Source organism: Rattus rattus, chromosome 7 (assembly GCF_011064425.1).
Source record: "Rattus rattus isolate New Zealand chromosome 7, Rrattus_CSIRO_v1, whole genome shotgun sequence".
NCBI lineage: Eukaryota > Metazoa > Chordata > Mammalia > Rodentia > Muridae > Rattus > Rattus rattus.
The window spans coordinates 129,610,984-129,629,101 of NC_046160.1; the positions used below are offsets into that span (position 1 = coordinate 129,610,984).

Genomic DNA, 18,118 nt, shown 5'->3' on the forward strand with positions numbered 1-18,118 from the left:
CCAGTTCACTGGACAAGTTCTAAGGGGCACAGGTGCTGGTGTCCATGTGGAGAGCAGTTGGTTTTTGAAGGAACCATTAGCCCACCATGCACTGTGGCTGAGCACTTGGCTTGGATGGATGCTTCGCCAGCTCTCTGTTGTGGTCTGGGTTTTGCTCTCAGAGTGGGCGTGGTGCTATCTCACTGCTGCTGCCCGTTTTTCAATCCAGTTCTCTGTTGTTTTTGTTTGTTTGAGACAAGGTATCACTAAATAGTACTGGTTGGCCTGGACCTTGCTCTGTAGACCAGGGTGGCCTAGAACTCACAGATCTGCCTCCCGAGTGCTGGGATGGAGAGTATAAGCCACCATACCTGGCCTTGTTGTCTTCAATCTTAGTTTAAGTATTCTGTATGTATTTGGATAACAGTTCTTTCTGTCAGAAGAACTCTTTGCAATGTCTTTTCATTTATGAGGCTTGTTGTCTTATTAAAGGATTGATGGATTTTTGTTAATTTCAGTCAATTTTTTTGTGCCCCAGTTGTCCTAAATATAGTGAGTTGGAACCTTCTTGGGATGTCTGTTAGGTCCTTGGGCTGGACCCACCTATCCTTGGGCACTTGTTTCTGGCCATTCACCAGTTTTAACCCTGCTCCATAGTAGGAACCACGCGCTCTTCCAGGGAGTCCAGCTCTGCAGGGAGTCATGTGAACCCGCCTGTAACTTCGTTAGTGGTTTGTCACCATGCGTAGGCATGTCCAGCTGGAAGTGAGTGAATGAGTAATGTGTGCCTTTGTACATGTGTGTGCATGTGCGTGTGTGCGTGAGTGTGTATGGGGGGCATGGCTGGAGGACAACCCTGGGGATCATCCTCAGGATTGCAGTCCAGCTCCTTTGAGACAAGGTTTCTCATTGGCCTGAAGCTCACACCAGTTAGGCCAGACTCCTTGGCAGTCAAGCCCGAGGCGTCTCCTTCTTTCCCTCCTCATACACACCCAACAGGGTTCTGAGGACTGAACGAGTGAGGCAAGTGAGCATCATGGCCACGGATGTGTTCCCAGCCACCATTACTCATAATTAATAAAAATTATTACTCTCTGTGTGTGTGTGTGTGTGTGTGTGCGCACGCACGCGTGCACACACACAAGTGGCAGTCAGAGGACACGTGTGTGGAGTCATTTCTCTGCTTCCACATTTATGTGTGTCCAGGGATGAACTCAGGCTTTCAGGCCAGCACGTCCACCCACAGAGACAGCTCACTGGCCCAAGTCCTTAGTTTTGAGTTTTTTTTATGTCCTTAGATTGATTTTGAACTGGGCTCAACCAGTGTCCTACCTCACCCTCCCAGATACTTGATACTACAGGTGTGCAGTGCCATGCTAGGCTTGGAGATTTTTTATTTACTATTTATTTTTAAATATATTTCTCTTATGTGTGTATGTGCATGTGTGTGTATTTTGTGTGTGTGTATTGTGTGTGTGTGCATGCATACATGAGTGCATGTGGAGCCAGAGGACAGCTTTGTATTGTATTGGGAACATCTCCACCTCCTTTGTAGACGGGTTCTCACTGGCCTAGGGCTCACAACAGTGCGAGCCTTGCTGGTCAGTGAGTCCTGGGTCCATCTGTCTGCCTCTGCCCACAGTGCTGGGATTGTAAGCACATGTCGTCACCACACCTTGCATGTTTCTGTGAGGGCTAGAGACTAACTCAGGTCTCATGATTGGGAGGCAGGGGCTTTTCCAACTAAGCTCCTCACTAGCTCTGTGAATATCATTTAAAACCAGTCCCTGTGTAGTGCTGAATCTGTACAGGCTAGTCTTGAACTCCATACATTTTCTCACAGTCACTTTTGTGATCGAATCTCCATAAATTTTGGATAAACACTGATTTTTTAAAAAATCATTGTTTATTTTTAGCTTTTAATAATTCATTTTTTAATTCACTTTACATCCCAACACAGCCCCACTTCAGTTCTACCCTTACAAGTCTCTCTCCCAATTGTTCCCTCTCCTCAGAGAAGGGGAAGACCCCCTTGCCTGGGTATCACCCCACCCTGGGACATCTTAATCTCAGCAGCACTGGGCCCTTCCTCCCCCTCTGAGGCTCAAGCCAGGCAGCCCAGGTAGGGGAAAGGAGCCAAGGCAGGGAACAGAGACCCAGACAGCATCTGATCCGTTTGTTAGGGGACTCATATGAAGCTCCACACTTGCACAGATGTGTAGGGGCTTAGGACCAGCCCTGAATGCTCCCTCTTTGGTGGTTCAGTCTCTGAGAGCCCCCATGGGCTCAGGGTAGTTGACTCTGTAGGTCTCTTGTGGTGTCCTCGCTCTGTCCAGTTTCCTCAGTCCTATCCCTCAGTCTTCCACAAGATTCCCCGCGCTCTGCCTCCTGTTTGGCGGTGGTCTCTGCATCTGCTGCTGGATGAAGGGTTTCCATCTGCTGCTGGATGAAGGAGCCTCTCAGCGGTCAGCTGTATTAGGCTCCTGTCTACACGTGTAGCAGTGTCATTAATAGAGTCAGGGGTTGGCTTTCTTACATGGGATGGGTCTCAGGTTGGGGCAGTCATTGTTCAGCCATTCCCTCAGCCTCTGCTCCATCCTTATCCCTGCATATCTTGTGGGTGGGACACATTTTGGGTTGAAGGTTTTGTGGGTGAATTGATGTCTTCCTCCTTCCTCTGGAAATCCTCCCTGGCCCACAGGAGGTGGCCACTTCAGCCTTTATAGCCCCCTCTGGTAGGGATCTCAACTAGGGTCACCCCCATAGAGTCCCTATATCCTCTCCTCCTGGCCCCCGGTCCCAGGTCTCTAGCTAGTCCTAGTGATGCCCACTCCACCGATTTCCATTCTCACTTCCAGCCCTCTCCCACCCCCTCCCCACACCTCACCATCCCTGTCCTCTCCTTGCCTCCTCTCCCACCCAGTTCCCTGTCTCCATCCACATCCATGACTGTTTAGTTTCTCCTCTGAGTGCGGTTGGGGCATCCTCTCTTGGTACCCACTTACTGCCCAGGGTCTTACTTGGGTCTGTGGATTGTAGCATGGCTGTCCTGCACTTTCTGGCTAAGGTCTACTTATAGCTGAGCACATACCATGTGCGTCTCTCTGACTTTGGGTCACCTCACTCGGGATGGGATTCTCAAGTTCCATGCATTTGCTTACAAATTTCATGATCTCTTTATTTTCAGTAGCTGACTAGTATTCCATTGTGTGAATGAACCACATTTTCTTTATCCATTCTTTAGTTGAGGGACATCTAAGTTGTTTCCAGTTTCTGGCTACTACAAATAAAGCTGCTATTAACATAAGTGTCCCTGTGCTATACTGGGATATCTTTTGGGTATATGCCTGGGAGTGGTATAGCCAAATCTTGGGGTAGGAGAACTGCCAGTTGATTTCCAGAGTGGGTGTGCAAGTCTGCATTTCCATAAGTCAGATTTCATCTAACATTTTCCCTTTGAGCCAATGGTTGTTTCCTCCTGGTGCTGGTATTGAACCCAGGTCTTTGTACGTGGTAAGCATATGCCTTAGTCACTGTACCTCCAGCCCACTTTTATACATTGGTATTGATCTCGAATCCTGCAACTTGTTGACCCTGTTAGAATCCACCTCCCAATCAGTCTCAATCTCTCTCTGTGTGTCTCTGTCTCTGTCTCTGTGTGTCTCTGTCTCTGTGTGTCTCTGTCTCTGTCTCTCTGTCTCTGTGTGTCTCTGTCTCTGTGTGTCTCTGTCTCTGTCTCTCTGTCTCTCTCTGTCTCTCTCTCTCTGTGTATAGTGTGGTGTGTGTGTGTGTGTGTGTGTGTGTGTGTGTGTGTGTGTGTGTGTGTGTGTGTGTGTTCTGCTTGCACCTTGGGTGCTGTCCCTCAGGCACCGTCCACCATTTGGAACAATGTCTTTTGCTGGTCTAAAACTCACTGACTAGGCTCTGCTAGGCTGGGTGGCCAGTAAGCCCCAGAGATCTGTCTGTTTCCTCCTCCCAGTGCTGGATGACAGCCTTTCCATGTGGGTTAGCTTCTCCTCCATGGAGGTTGCTGTTCCCAGATGACAGCCTGGCTGGCCCTTCTTGGACTTTTATATGGCTGCCTCCTTCATGCTCCTGTCATCTCTCTGAGCAGCCATTTCATACACAGCTCTACAACTCTTTTTATGTGTATCTGAGTGTTTTGCCTGTATGCATGTCTGTGCTGTGTTCCATATGTGTGCCTGGTGCCCATGGAGGCTAGAATAGCACATCAGGTCCCTGGAACTAGAGTTCTTATAAGTAACCGTGTTAATGTTGGAAGTTGAACCCGGATCCCCTGGAAGAGAAACCAGTACTTTTTACTTTTTAACAATCGAGACATCGCTCCAGTGCCAGCTCCATGCCCTTTGCCTTGTCTTTTGGTCTTGTTGCCGAGCTGACAGGGTCCTTCCTTCTTCACGCACTTTCTAATCTGTCTCTCTAGCCAGGGGATTGGCTGCAGAGCAGTGCAGGGTCCTGTGTCCATTCCTGCTGTCCCTAGACTCATAGAGGAAGGCATGGAATGCAGGGAGGGCCCACAGATCTGTGGAGGAGAAAAATTCTATTTCATACAGAAATATCCCTGGTAGTAAGAAGTGGTTGTCCTAGATCTGCATCTGTACGCACCCTTTGTAGTAATAATCTGGGCCTTAATGAAGTCTGCTTATAGTTAGTTATTTTAAGGTTTGTATCTTGGGTTCTGGATTATAATATCTAAATTTGCAGGAAAACTTTTGCAGATGGTGTCATAGGGGCAAGCGCAGTGGGAATGAAGAACCCTGGCCTTTTGCCTGGTTGGCCTCTCTGCCCGCCTCAGTCTTGGTGTGAGCTTAAGAGAGTCACCTGACAGGATCTGCAAGAGTTTTCACCAACAAAGCCAGTAACATCAGGGTCTCACGCAGCAGGGGCTCTGCCAGCCTTGATTCAAACTTGTTCACCTCACATTTTGACAGGAACAAGACCTGGTCCGGGGCCCAGTTTGTGTCGGAGCGGAGCAGCGTGCTGGTGTTTCTGCCAGGTGTGAATGTCATGATTTTGTGACTGGAATTTTAATGCTCTGGACATCACCTTTTGAACAGTGGTGTCATGCTGCCTGTTCTCTTAGACATGGGAGCATGAGCAGCCGTGGCTCAGGTGGGCTTGTCCGTAACCTTTGCAGTGCTGCAGAGCGTTCTAGTAAGGAAGAGTACCTTTAAGGCAGGCTTGTCAGCTTCGAGATTTCGGGTAAGATGTTTTGCTTTGTTAAGAACTTTCCTTTGATGGTCATGAATGTGAAGTGATGTCCTGAGTTCGCAGTGGGGCATTCTTACTGCGAGCAAAGCAGGAAGCCCTGCTCGTCCCCAGCAGTCTCTGATGCTGAGGAAAATGGGCTCCTCCTGCACCTTTCTGAAGGGTCCCAACTGTGTCGAGCGACACCTTGTCAAAATGACTTCATGGAGTAGTGCAGTTTGATGAAATTATAACGATATTCACATATTTTGTTGCCGAGAGGTAATATACACAGAACATGTGAGTATCTGTGCACGGGTGATGGGAACAAGAGAAGCTTAGTTTTGGGATGTACCATATGAGGTTCAGATCCTGGTCACATTTTGCTCACTGAATAGATTGATTTTATGCACAGAACCAACCCCTAGCTGGCAGCATCTGTGTGTATTTGTCACATGACTTCTGAGTCCACAGACCCAGGAAAAAGCAGCAGCAGGCGATGGTGCTCCTCACATCCTCACATCCTCACATCCTCACATCCTCACATCCTCACATCCTCACATCCTCACATCCTCACATCCTCACATCCTCACATCCACACATGAGGTAAACACAGCCCAGCAAGGGTCTCCAAGGCACATCTGCCTTCAGCTCTGTGGCTTTCTGTTACATACAAATCTAAATCAAGTCTGGCCTATTATGTTTATGGGTTTCATGAATTGACTTGTTTCGAGCAGATATGAATTAGTTTTTTCAGGGCTGCTACAACAAGGCATTGCAAATTGGATGTGCAAAACAAGAGTGGTGTGTTTCCCTGCTGTTAGAATGCTTAGGCATTCTGGAAGAAGTTGTAAGGAGACATGCTCCCTCTCAGGCACAGGCTCTGCCTAGCTCCAGATAGCTGGCCTCAGGCCTGGGGGTTTTGTTTGTGGTTCCACTTGCATGGCTGTCACATGACAGCCCCTGGTTCTTCCCTCTTTTTATGAGACCAACCGTCCTATTGGATGAATGTCCCAACTGACTACACTAGGACCGTGTTGTAGCTACAGTATGTGCAATGGCTGATTCTGAGTCAGGTCGCTCACATTCTTAGTTATTGGAGTTGAGTCTAAAATAGTTTTTGGGAGACGCAGTTGAACATGTAAAAGATTGAAATATTGATAATCCACACGAGGCACAGTGCAGATGCAGATACTGTCAGCCAGTACACATTTTTAAACCTACGGAAAAGGACCAAATCCTTAAAGTATTATTACTAGTTTTATATTCTTGGGATCTAACCCAACTCCCTGTTCAGAACCCACCACTGAGTTACACTCCAGTCCATTTGGTTTTTTGTTTGTTTTTGGTTTTGAGACACAACTTTAATGTAGTCTTGCCTGGTCTGGAGCTGTCTGTGTATCTGTCTGGCTGTGAATGGATGTTACCTTGCTTCCGCCTCCCAGGTCCTAAGATTTAAGACTGGAGTTACCTATCTAGTTTAAAAAATTCTTTTTGATTAGCAACATTTTGTATATTCATTGGAGGAAATTTGGAAAACAGGAGGGAAAAGAAGTTACTTATGTGGCCAACACTCGTCAGTACTCTTCTGACAAGAAAAACACTGAAAGAATGTCTGTGTTTTAAAATAACTAAGTCATTACTAGTCAATGTCATGGTGCATTTGTCCTAATTCTGGTACAAAAGATGATGGAGTCAAATCGAACTGGTAAGGCTGTCTTTGAAAAAGTTATTTTATCTTGAAATTAACCTAATAAAGGAAGCAAAAGACTTGCTCAATAACAAATTTAAGACACAGAAAAAAGAAACGGAAGAAGGTACCAGAAGATGGAAATACCTCCCTTGCTCAAGGATTGGCAGGATTAATGTTGTAGAAATGTCTTTCTACCCAAAGCTACCTACAGAGTTAGTGCAGTCCTCATCTAAATTCCAGTGCAATTCCTCACAGAATCATTTCACAATTCATATGGAAATACAAAAGACCAGGCAGGATATCTAAAACAGTCCTGAACAATAAAAACTGCTGGAGAAAGTATTAGGCCTGATTTTCAGTTGTTAGAGAGCCATAGAATAAAAACAGCATGGTACTGGTATAAAAATACTGAGGACCGGGTTGGGGATTTAGCTCAGTGGTAGAGCACTTGCCTAGCAAACGCAAGACCCTGGGTTCGGTCCCCAGCTCCGGAAAAAAAAATACTGAGGACCCACTTATGAGCTCACACTCACCCCTGCAGTCACCTATGAGCTCACACTCACCCCTGCAGTCACCTATGAGCTCCACTCACCCCTGCAGTCACCTGTGAGCTCACACTCACCCCTGCAGTCACCTATGAGCTCACACTCACCCCTGCAGTCACCTATGAGCTCACACTCACCCTTGCAGTCACCTATGAGCTCACACTCACCCCTGCACTCACCTATGAGCTCACACTCACCCCTGCAGTCACCTATGAGCTCACACTCACCCTTGCAGTCACCTGTGAGCTCACACTCACCCTTGCAGTCACCTATGAGCTCACACTCACCCCTGCAGTCACCTATGAGCTCACACTCACCCTTGCAGTCACCTGTGAGCTCTCACTCACCCCTGCAGTTACCTATGAGCTCACACTCACCCCTGCAATCACCTATGAGCTCACACTCACCCTTGCAGTCACCTATGAGCTCACACTCACCCCTGCAGTCACCTATGAGCTCACACTCACCCTTGCAGTCACCTATGAGCTCACACTCACCCCTGCAGTCACCTATGAGCTCACTCACCCCTGTAGTCACCTACGAGCTCGCACTCACCCCTACAGTCACCTATGAGCTCACACTCACCCCTGCAGTCACCTATGAGCTCACACTCACCCCTGCAGTCACCTATGAGCTCACACTCACCCCTGCAGTCACCTGCAGTCACCTATGAGCTCACACTCACCCCTGCAGTCACCTATGAGCTCACACTCACCCCTGCAGTCACCTATGAGCTCACACTCACCCCTGCAGTCACCTATGAGCTCACACTCACCCCTGCAGTCACCTATGAGCTTGAACTCACTCCTACAGTCATCGGGTCCTTGACAAGAGACCAAAACTACACATTGGAGAGAAGACAGCATTTTGAGCAAATGGGGCTGGTCAGACTAGATCCCATGTAAAGAGCAGAACTAGATCTTATCTCACACCCTGTACAAAAGTCAATCCCAAGTGGATCAGGCACCATAGCCTAGTATCTGATAGAGAAGGCGGGGACACACTCACCTTACAGGTACAGGAAGGACTTTCTGAACAGGACCTCAGGAGTGCAGGCATTGAGGCCAACAACAGCAAGTGGACACCATTGTTCACATGAAGGCGCAGCTTACAGGGTGAGAAAAATACATCTGCCCAAGGGTCGGTGCCTAGAATCTATAAAGAACTCAGAAAACCAAGCGGCAAGAAGACAACCCGGTTAAAAACCAGGGCGAGGAAACCGAGTTCTTACAGTGAGACAGCGGCCAAGGAAAATGTTTAAATTTAGGGTTGATATTTATGTATGTAAGTGGTGTTACCTGTATGTATGTCTGTCACTGCGTGCATTGCCTGGTGCCTGTGGACAGCAGAGAGGGCATCAGAACCCCTGGAGTTGGAGTTACAGATAGACTCTGAGCTAAGAGCAGCAGGCACCATTAACTGCTCAGCCATCTCTTCAAGCCAGCTGATAAATATTAAAAAATATTAGTCATCAGGGAAATTCACATTAAAACTACTTTGAGAATTCAACTTACTGCAAACAGATGGCTAAGATCAAAGAAAACCAACAGACACAAAAGATGGCAGGTGTGGTGCCGTGGGCGTGGCTATGGTGCCATGGGTGTGGCTATGTGCGGTGGGCGTGGCTATGTGCGGTGGGCGTGGCTATGTGCTGAGGCCTGAAGGGCTGCTGTCTTCCTACAGACATTCGCTCCTCCGTGTGCATTGCTGCTCTAGCTACAATAGCCAAGGCATGAAAGCCACCCAGATATCCATCAACGGACGGGCAGTGAAAACGTCACAGACACAGTGGGACATTGTTCAGCTGAAAAGAAGGATGAGACTAGGAACTTGCAGGTTAAATTGGTAGCGCTGAAGACAGTCATTCTGTGAGGTGAAACCAGAAAGACAAACGCCATGTTCTTTCCTGCGGACACAGTCTTCAACTCTTTAGACATGTGCATTTACTTAGTTTAGAGACAGGGTCTCACTGTGTAGACCAGACTGACCTTGAAATCACAGAGCTTCTCCTATATCTGCCTTCCAAGTGCTGGGATTGCCAAGTGCTGGGTGCAGTTGCCGCCCCCACCCCCACCCCCTCCGTGTAATTTAACTTGAAGTACTTATACAAGTCAGGAGCCTTGTAAGGAACCACGGTGGGTGTCACATTTCAAGACTGGACAGATAGACAAAACCCGTAGGGGACTAACAGGAGTAATGAAACAGGATGTGTTAAATAATGTGACAGGTTGGGGATAGGGCAGAGATGGGGGTCTAGGGAGGTCTGACTAACACTAAAGAGCTTCGGAAATGCCATATAGAAACCTACTAGCATGTACGATTCCTATCTATAAATGCAGTTTAAATGGTGTTACCCTATGATTGGGCAGCGACTCCCCATAAACCACAACTAGGTTACCATGCCAGGCATAGGTCACTTCCTTTTGAGTTGTTGGTCAGTGTGGCTCCCACACATTGCAGGCCTTGCCATTGCTCTGGGTTCCCTCCAGAACTTGTGGGAAGACCGCGGTGCTAATGTATGTGCTCATAGGACATGGAGAAATCAGCAGATACAGACCAGAAGGTTTACTCCTTCTGGTCAGTTTAATGGTGCTGGAAGGTTCTGTATGTGCTAACTGGGGAGAACGATGACAGTCTCACCCAGCTGTGAACTCTGATCTACAGTAGCAGTGGCCGGCAGCATCCGCCTACTGGTACAGTAGTGGCAGGCACAGGTGTTATGGGAGCAACGAACTACTTTTTTTGAGGGATTAAAAGCCCATTGGACACGGTGGAATTCATAGCTGTTACTGGGCCAAAACCTGGAGGCTGGTGAGGTCATGGCCACCAGGGAGAACCTAATAGCAGCAATTCTGCTAAATGGTTGTAATAAGAAACTGTCGCCTAAGTCCTTCTCTTTATATCCATGTATTAGTCTCTCAACACTCAGGAGAGGAGCATCTTTTTGTAGTAGGTGGTGATTTAATATAGGCCCATAATTAATAATTGTGCAGAGAATGAAAGTCTATGGAGTACTTAGCTCTAAATGGTGCACTGTCCCCCCACCCCCGCGGGCTCAGTGACCGTTATGGAGGGGCAAAGAGATTGTTAAGAGTCAGAGGGAGCAGATGTGTGGAGAAACAGATGTGTGTGCTGGAACGTGGCAGTGCCGTTACAGACGTGAACTCACAGTGGCCATGACTGCATGCACCATAGCCTGCACAAGGAAGAGCGAGACAAATCCCAGTGTGGGGTAGGCTGGGCGAGGGGCTTAGGAAGCTCCACCCCATCTGGAGCTATGGAAGTTGGTGGCTACTGGGAAGAAGGGAATCACTGGTTCTCAAGGATATGGCTCCCTGTGCTCCAGAAGACAAGTCTCCCACCCGTGAACACTCAGGCAGCACCGAGTGACCTCTGGGCTGTGTGTGTGTGTGCTGTGTGTGTGTGTGTGTGCGAGTGTCTGTGTGTGTGTGTGTGTGCGAGTGTCTGTGTGTGTGTGTGCTGCGTGTGTGTGTATGTGTGTGTGTGTGTGCGAGTGTCGTGTGTGTGTATGTGTGTGTGTGTGTATGCATGTATGCTGTGTGTGTGTGTGCGAGTGTCTGTGTGTGTGTGTGTGTGCTGTGTGTTGTGTGTATGTGTATGCTGTGTGTGTGTATGTGTGGTGTGTTTGGGTGTGGGTGTGTGTGTGCTGTGTGTGTTGTGAGTATGTGTATGCTGTGTGTGTGTATGTGTGGTGTGTTTGGGTGTGTGTGTATGTAGTGTGTGTGTGTGCTGTGTGTTGTGTGTATGTGTATGCTGTGTGTGTGTGGTGTGTTTGGGTGTGTATGTAGTGTGTGTGTATGTGTGTGTGTGCTGTGTGTTATGTGTATGTGTGCTGTGTGTGTGTGTGTGTGGTGTGTTTGGGGTGTGTGTGTGTGTGTGTGTGTGTGTGTCTGGGTGGGGTGGGTGTGATGTGTGTGTGTGGGGTGTGTGTGTGGTATGTGTGTGTGTGTGTGTGTGGTGTGTGTGTATGTGCATGGTGTGTGTATGTGGTGTATGTGTGTGTGGTGTGTATGTGGTGTGTGTGTGTGTATGTGTGTGGTGTATGTGTGTGGTGTATGTGTGTGTGTGTGTGTGTGTGTGTGTGTGTTCAAGGGGCACATGAAGGTATGAAGGTAGGAGAGAGAGATGGTTTGGCATTAGTGGGAGGGAGCACTAGAAATGTGGGGTCCATTTCATCGAAGCACATTAGGTAAAGGCATGAATTCTCAAACAATAGAAACAGTCTGCAGAGCAGAGCACTGAAACCCCGGACATGCCCGCCTGCTCACTGCCGGCCTGCTAACTGCCCGCCTGCCCAGCCTCCGTGCTGCGCGCGCTTAGCCGCACCTCACCATCCGTTGGTAAATCTTACTATCTGGGCTTCTGCTCTGGAAGATGAGCTGTTGGGAGGCAGGGGCTTCATTCTGTTGACTGTTCATTTGCAGGGTACAGCACAGTACATGCAGCAGGCCTAAGAGCTTCTCTGTTGAGTACACAAAAAATAAGGACCCTTAAAAATATGTTACCACTTTACTCTGAAGATCAGTTATTAGCAATAAACTCACGTTTGCTTCCCTCCCCCAGGTCTGGGTGAGATCAATTATATGCATGAGCTTCTCACAAACATGATTCACAAAAGGTATGTGTAAGTGGGAGCCTTTGTTTTGGCTTTTAGAGCATTGTGCTGCTTACACCTTACATGATCTAATTACCTCACTGAATTGTTACTTGCATGTGCCTTGTGTCATGTGACGTTTTATTTTAGTGCTTTGTTTCTTAGGTTACAGGTCTACCCACTCCATTCCAGTGTGACTTTAGAAGAACAGAACAATGTGTTTTTAAGCCCAGTCCCTGGGTACAGAAAGGTAGGAGGCTGGGAAGATGAGGTGTGAGGCACATTCGCCCTCACTGGGGGAGGACTGGTGCTGAGCCGCTCTCCCACTGTCACCAGGCGACTGTTGATGCGAATCTGTGACTTTCATGTTGTGAGTTATTTTGCAAATCAGTTACCTGAAAGATAGGGTTTTTTGTTTTGAGACAGAGCACCATCCTCCTGAGTTCTGAGATTATAGGTACAGTCTACCATGCCTGGCAAAACTAAGAGTTTTGTGTATTTGATTTCCTGACCCCAGGGCCTTGCTGCTAGGGAGTTTGCTGCCTTGGGAGTGATGACCTTGTGGGAAGCTGAGGCCTCAATCATCTGGAGGCGTCAGCCCTTTCGGATTCTCCTCACAGCTCCCTGGGAGGATCAGAGTCTGGGACCCGGAGCTTTCGGTCAAATCTCGGATATTCTTGAGGATGTTTGGAGTCTTTAGGCAAACTAGACTTTGGATACTACTCTAGGATGCTCACAGTGACAACCCTTGCTCTGAATTCTACCTGCTTTTGCTTTTTGGCTCTTGGCAAGTCCACAGTCCCTCCACTAACAATTTCGAACTAGGTTCATGAACAAACCCTTGGCCTGTCACACATGCTTCTTTTAAGCACCGCTTATGCTGTGTGTGCCTGGTCTTCCATGTGGTGGGGCCTTCTTGATGAGTTGTGGCCTGCATAAAGTGCGAAGACGGCTAATTTGTCGTTCTGAGCCAGTGTCTAGACTGATACTCAGCCTCAAGACCCTTTTCTGACTGGGGTACACACCAACCTGTTTTGTTTGATGCTCCACAGATTATCCTGTCAACCAACATTGCAGAGAGTTCTGTCACAGTTCCTGATGTCAAATATGGTAAGGCCTTTTTCTGCTCACTTCTCCCTGCAAAGAGGAACACACAGGCTTTTCTGACCTCTGAGGTCTGCTCTCCCCTCCCCATGCTCGGAAGAGACTCAGAGAGAAGGTCACAAAGTCCAGTCTCTCATCTTGGCTCATCACTGTTTCCTCTGAGCATGAGTTTTCTGTAGCAAGGGGAGGTAGCTGGAAGGAAGCCATGACAACTCCATCGCCTGGTTCTTTGTATATCTGTATTCAGCGCTCTCTCTCTCTCTCTCTCTCTCTCTCTCTCTCTCTCTCTCTCTCTCTCTCTCTCTCGTCTATATGCATTTAGCTTGCTAACACTGTGTGTGTGTGTGTGTGTGTGTGTAGTCTATATGCATTTAGCTTGCTAACTCTTGAGTCGTTAACTCTCGAGGGACCTGTAACCATGGCTACAGTGCCCCTGTGAGGAAGACTGTATATGTTGACTACAGGCTGCTGGGAGAGAGTTAGCAGATGAATTACAGTCCCATTGTCCCAGGAGACAAATGTTATATAGGAAAAGCAGGGGGAAGGAAGCGCTAGTGTTGGGGGAGAAGATGCTTGGGATGGGGCATGTCTTCGTAGGGCGGCCATTGCTGTGATGGAACACTGTGATCAAAAGCAGCTTGGGAGGAGAGGGTTTATTTGGCTTCCACATCACAGTCCCCCTCCGTGGAGATTCGGGCAGCACTGTTCTTGCTTGACATCACCAAGAACTGTGTTAGACTGGTAGTGGGAGGTGACTGTGGGCTTGGGTGAGGACGGGTGGTGGCACAGCCTGAGAAGGGCAGGGTCTGCCCTCTGTCTCCAAGGACAACTCCTCCATGCACAGGAGGTAGGTGCTGACCAGAGGGAAGCTCCTTCACCTGCCGCAGAGATTCTCCTTGAAGCAAGAATCGAGCTGACTTGTAACACTCACTGCTAGACAAACAGACAGATAGACAGAGACAGACAGGAACACAGAATCTGAACCCAGACAGCCCAGCACATGTGCCTGCCATCCCTGCCTCCGGCATAACGACATTTTGGAGTAACTGTAATCTCTTGGGTGCAGCCAGACAGGTCTTTATGACAATTTGGTCCTTAGGTCCAAAGGCTTCAGTTCTGATCTAGAAAGAGACCTTGGTTTCCCGTTGCGGGAGATGACGGGCAGTCAGCAGGCTCGCAGAGGTGTCTGCAAGCACGCGGCCTCCAGCAGCTGCACAGTCCCTCTGGCTGTCATAATCCCACCTGGCCGTGTGCTCACACTTGTTTTTATGGCAGTTATAGATTTTTGCCTGACCCGAACTCTGGTTTGTGATGAAGATACAAATTATCAGAGTCTGCGGCTAAGCTGGGCCTCGAAGACCAGCTGTGACCAGAGAAAAGGTAAGGTGTTTGTGGCAGACACCCCGAGGCCTCAGTGATCACGCAGTGCACAGGGGTCTCCCTGAGAGCTCTGTTTTAGTGTTTTCTCGATCACTCAGGTTTCTCCTTTACTGGGGCTGGTTTTAAGCTGAAGCGCCAGTATCTTGGTTCTCAGTCACCGTTGGCTCCATGTTTTCTCTTGTGCTGTCTTAGTCAGCTCCGAAGGGACAGACAGCCTGTTGTCTCAGTAGTTATCATGTCTTCTGTAGTACTTTAAACTTGTATGATCCACTCAAGTGGGCCTCTTGAGTGATTTTGACAGACTTGTCTTGGACTGTCTCTAAACCTGGTGTTTGTAGGGTTTTTTTCCCTAGTGAGTCCCACAGAGGACTCATGGGTTGGTGTGCCAAGTTGAAGGGATAGGGACCTTTGGGGGGTGGATACTTTGTCCACAGAAGTGAGTCCATGACATGCCAGGCCCAGATGTTGCCTTCTCCTGTAGCAGGAATTGGCTTCAGGGGGACAGCATCTGTGGTGTGTCCTGAGAGATGGCTTGACTTTATGGAGAGCCTCCTGAAGGAGGTAGGCAGAAGGCCAGAGAATTCCTCTGGGAAATTACTGCCTCAATATCAAACACTTATGTGCATAAACCAAGTAACTGGCATGCTCCTGCCTCAGTGCAGACACTGGTTTTCAGTGTGTTCTTTCAGTTAGCTTTCATAAGGGGTGTGAGGTGAGCAGGTGGTATTCTGAGACTCGGGGAAGTAGCAATAGCAACTGCACAAGGTTCTTCTCCTCAGGTGGGCTGAGGTTTGACCCAGAATCTGGCTTCAGGCCTCCTGACGGCTGTACTCCCTCTCTCCTCTCCTGAAGTCCCTTGTCAGAGAGGACCAGGAGATGATGAAGGCGCCATTGTAGCCTGGCTGCCAAGGGTTTCATCAGTGAAAGTCATCCAGTGTGGCCAGTCTGCATCTCCACAATGTATGAGCCGCTCCCCCTTCCTTGGGAGCAGAAGCCATCACTGGATGCCTCATACCGTCTCGTGTGACTTTTGACTTGCAATTTCCTAGTGGTACCTAAGGTTAAGTAGCACTCACTCCTCACGCTTGCTACTGTCTGCTCCTCAGCCACCCGTCTCTGTCTCTGCTTCTTAAGATTTGTTTGTTTGTTTATGTATTTATTTATTTGCTTACTGTTTAAGTCCTTCTATGTAGCATTGGCTGACATGGCTCACTGTGTAGCCTGGGTGGTTTTGAACTTGGGAGTGAACCTACTGTCTCTTCCCAACACTGGAATTAAAGCTGTGGGCCGCCGACAACCACTTATTTCACAGGCAACTTTTTTTCCTCAGCCTTCTCCGGGGTCTTCTGTAGAGAACAGGTTTTAAGCGTTGGTGAGGAGCATTGGGTCAGGTTTTGCTGTAAGGATCATGCAAGAATTCTTCATGTAGCTTTTGGTCGTGAAGCTTTCCCCTTGTGTCTCTTACAGAAGTTTTATCATTTCTATTTTAAACTTATGTCTATCCCCTGCCCCGCATTGACATCCACTAGAGTCAGCTGTCCAGGGCGAACTTTGGATTGAGGTTACTTCCCCACTGTGCATGTGTAGTGGCTCTGCAGACAAACTCTCCTGTGGCCTTGTGTCTGCTCTTTCATGAGAAGGTCATGCAGATGTGGCCACAACAGGAGATACAGGAGAGGCTTGGGAAGATGGAAACCCTTATACTCATAAACAGACACAGGAGGTACAGCCTGTGCCACATAGGAGATACCCTGAGTCGATGAGCAGGGGAGAGCAAGGTTGAGACCTTGCCTTCATTGGATTTTATGATAGAGTGCTGAGGCAGGGGGACAGCTCAAGACTGGCTAGTTTGAATGACTCCAGAGGCCTGGGTAGTGGGGTGGTTCCTGGTTGGCACTTGGCCCCGGTGTTATCTCCACGGAGTAATATTGCCTCCTGGTCAGTTAGTTCCCTTGAACCTTGTAGTTTTCCGTAAAGACTTAGTCTGCTTGGGAGAGTACCTTGAGACCTACATAGGCAATCCTCTTGTGCTCAGGGTATGAGGAGAGAAACTGAAGGAACACACTCACAGGAGCTGGAGTGAGGCAGGAGAGGTCCAGTTCCCCTCGGCCTTTTCTGACCCACTTGTGGGCCCCCATTTTTCCCTTTTGAGATAGGCTCTCACTGTGTAGCCCAGCCAACCTGGAAGCCATTTTGTGCCCGGCCTGCTCCCACCCTAACTTAGATCCCCTTGCCTTGGTGCCCTGAGTGCTGGAATTATGGGTGTGCACTGGGGTTATGGGTGTGCACTCTTTTGCTGTTGTTTTGGGGGCTTTTGACTTTTTTTTTTTTTAGTCAGAATCTCTCTTATGTAGTAGCTCTGGCTGTCCTGGAACACACTATGTAAATCAGGCTGGCCTTGAACTCACAGAGAACGTTCTGGCTATTGAATGCTAGGATTAAAGGCCAGCACCACCACACCTGGCTTGTTTATTTAAGGTTTGTATCCATTAAGGACGCTCCTCACTTTTTTTCTTGTAAGATTTGCTTCCACTCCACAAATAGTAATTGTCACACACAAAAGGAGCACTTTGTGTCATCGTCTTCTTGGGCGGAACCCGGCTCTGAGCTCTAGCACATATAGTTCTTAGTTAATATCAAGTGGCTATGTTGAAGGATGTCTTGTAGGTGGACACAGCAGCAGGGACATCCTGGGCAGGAAATGTGTATCATTCAAAGTAATATGGTTTCTAGTGCATTGTGACCAGTTTGTTCTCTTTGGACACTTACACTAGATCTTTTTAAACATTGGCTATGGAATAGAAAGCAGCACTCAATCTTAATTTAGCTGTTTAAGACAATTTTATTCGTGATAATATTAGAGTCAGAGAGTTTGTTGTTACTGGTCTAGTGTGGTAGAAGATAAAGGTTTTTCGTGATCAGTGTTTAATGGTTGCTTTACATTTCTCTCCACACTGATATTAAAGTAATCATTGCCAAATGGAGTTGAGCCTCTTTTGCAGGCCGTGCTGGACGAGTGTCTAAAGGATACTGCTACAGGCTGATCCACAGGGACTTCTGGGACAGCGCCATCCCTGACCACGTTGTTCCTGAGATGTTGGTAATGAAGTCTGTTCATTGTCCGTGTTAGCTTCTTGTATACATGTTGTTTTGTTTTTTACTCTGTTCTGACCCTTATACTATTGATACCCCCTTCCCTCCCTCCCCACTTCTCTCCCTCCCAATCACTTTGTTTGTTCTTTCCTTCCTTCCTTCCTTCCTTCCTTCCTTCCTTCCTTCCTTCCTTCCTTCCTTCCCCCTCCCTCCCTCCCTCCCTCCCTCCCTCCTTCCTTCCTCTCTTTCTTTCTCTCTCTCATTCTTGAGTACTTTCTGCTATTCTTATCTGTGTGTCATTCCTCAGGAGTTCAGCAAGTAGGCCAGGCTGGCTGGCTAGTGAGCCCACCCCAAGGATTTACCAGTTTGCGTGCGTGGCGAGAGCACCTCCACACAGATGTGGAAACTAGAGAACTTGTTGGGGGTTCTGACCTTTGCCATGTGGATTGTTCTCAAGCTTAGGTTATTAGGTGGCAGGACTCCACCTGTCAAATCGTCTGT

At 48.2% G+C, this 18,118-nt stretch overlaps 1 protein-coding gene across 1 annotated transcript in view; it reads left to right on the forward strand.

Moving 5' to 3' along the window:
- The window catches only part of Tdrd9 (tudor domain containing 9), a 111,288-nt gene that overhangs the window by 46,455 nt on the left and 46,715 nt on the right, over nt 1-18,118 (forward strand). The window contains exons 9-14 of the mRNA XM_032908529.1: nt 4,932-4,996; nt 12,010-12,064; nt 12,206-12,290; nt 13,093-13,150; nt 14,420-14,524; nt 17,527-17,624. Of these exons, the coding sequence (XP_032764420.1) occupies nt 4,932-4,996; nt 12,010-12,064; nt 12,206-12,290; nt 13,093-13,150; nt 14,420-14,524; nt 17,527-17,624 (466 nt within the window). The remainder of the gene's footprint in view (nt 1-4,931; nt 4,997-12,009; nt 12,065-12,205; nt 12,291-13,092; nt 13,151-14,419; nt 14,525-17,526; nt 17,625-18,118) is intronic.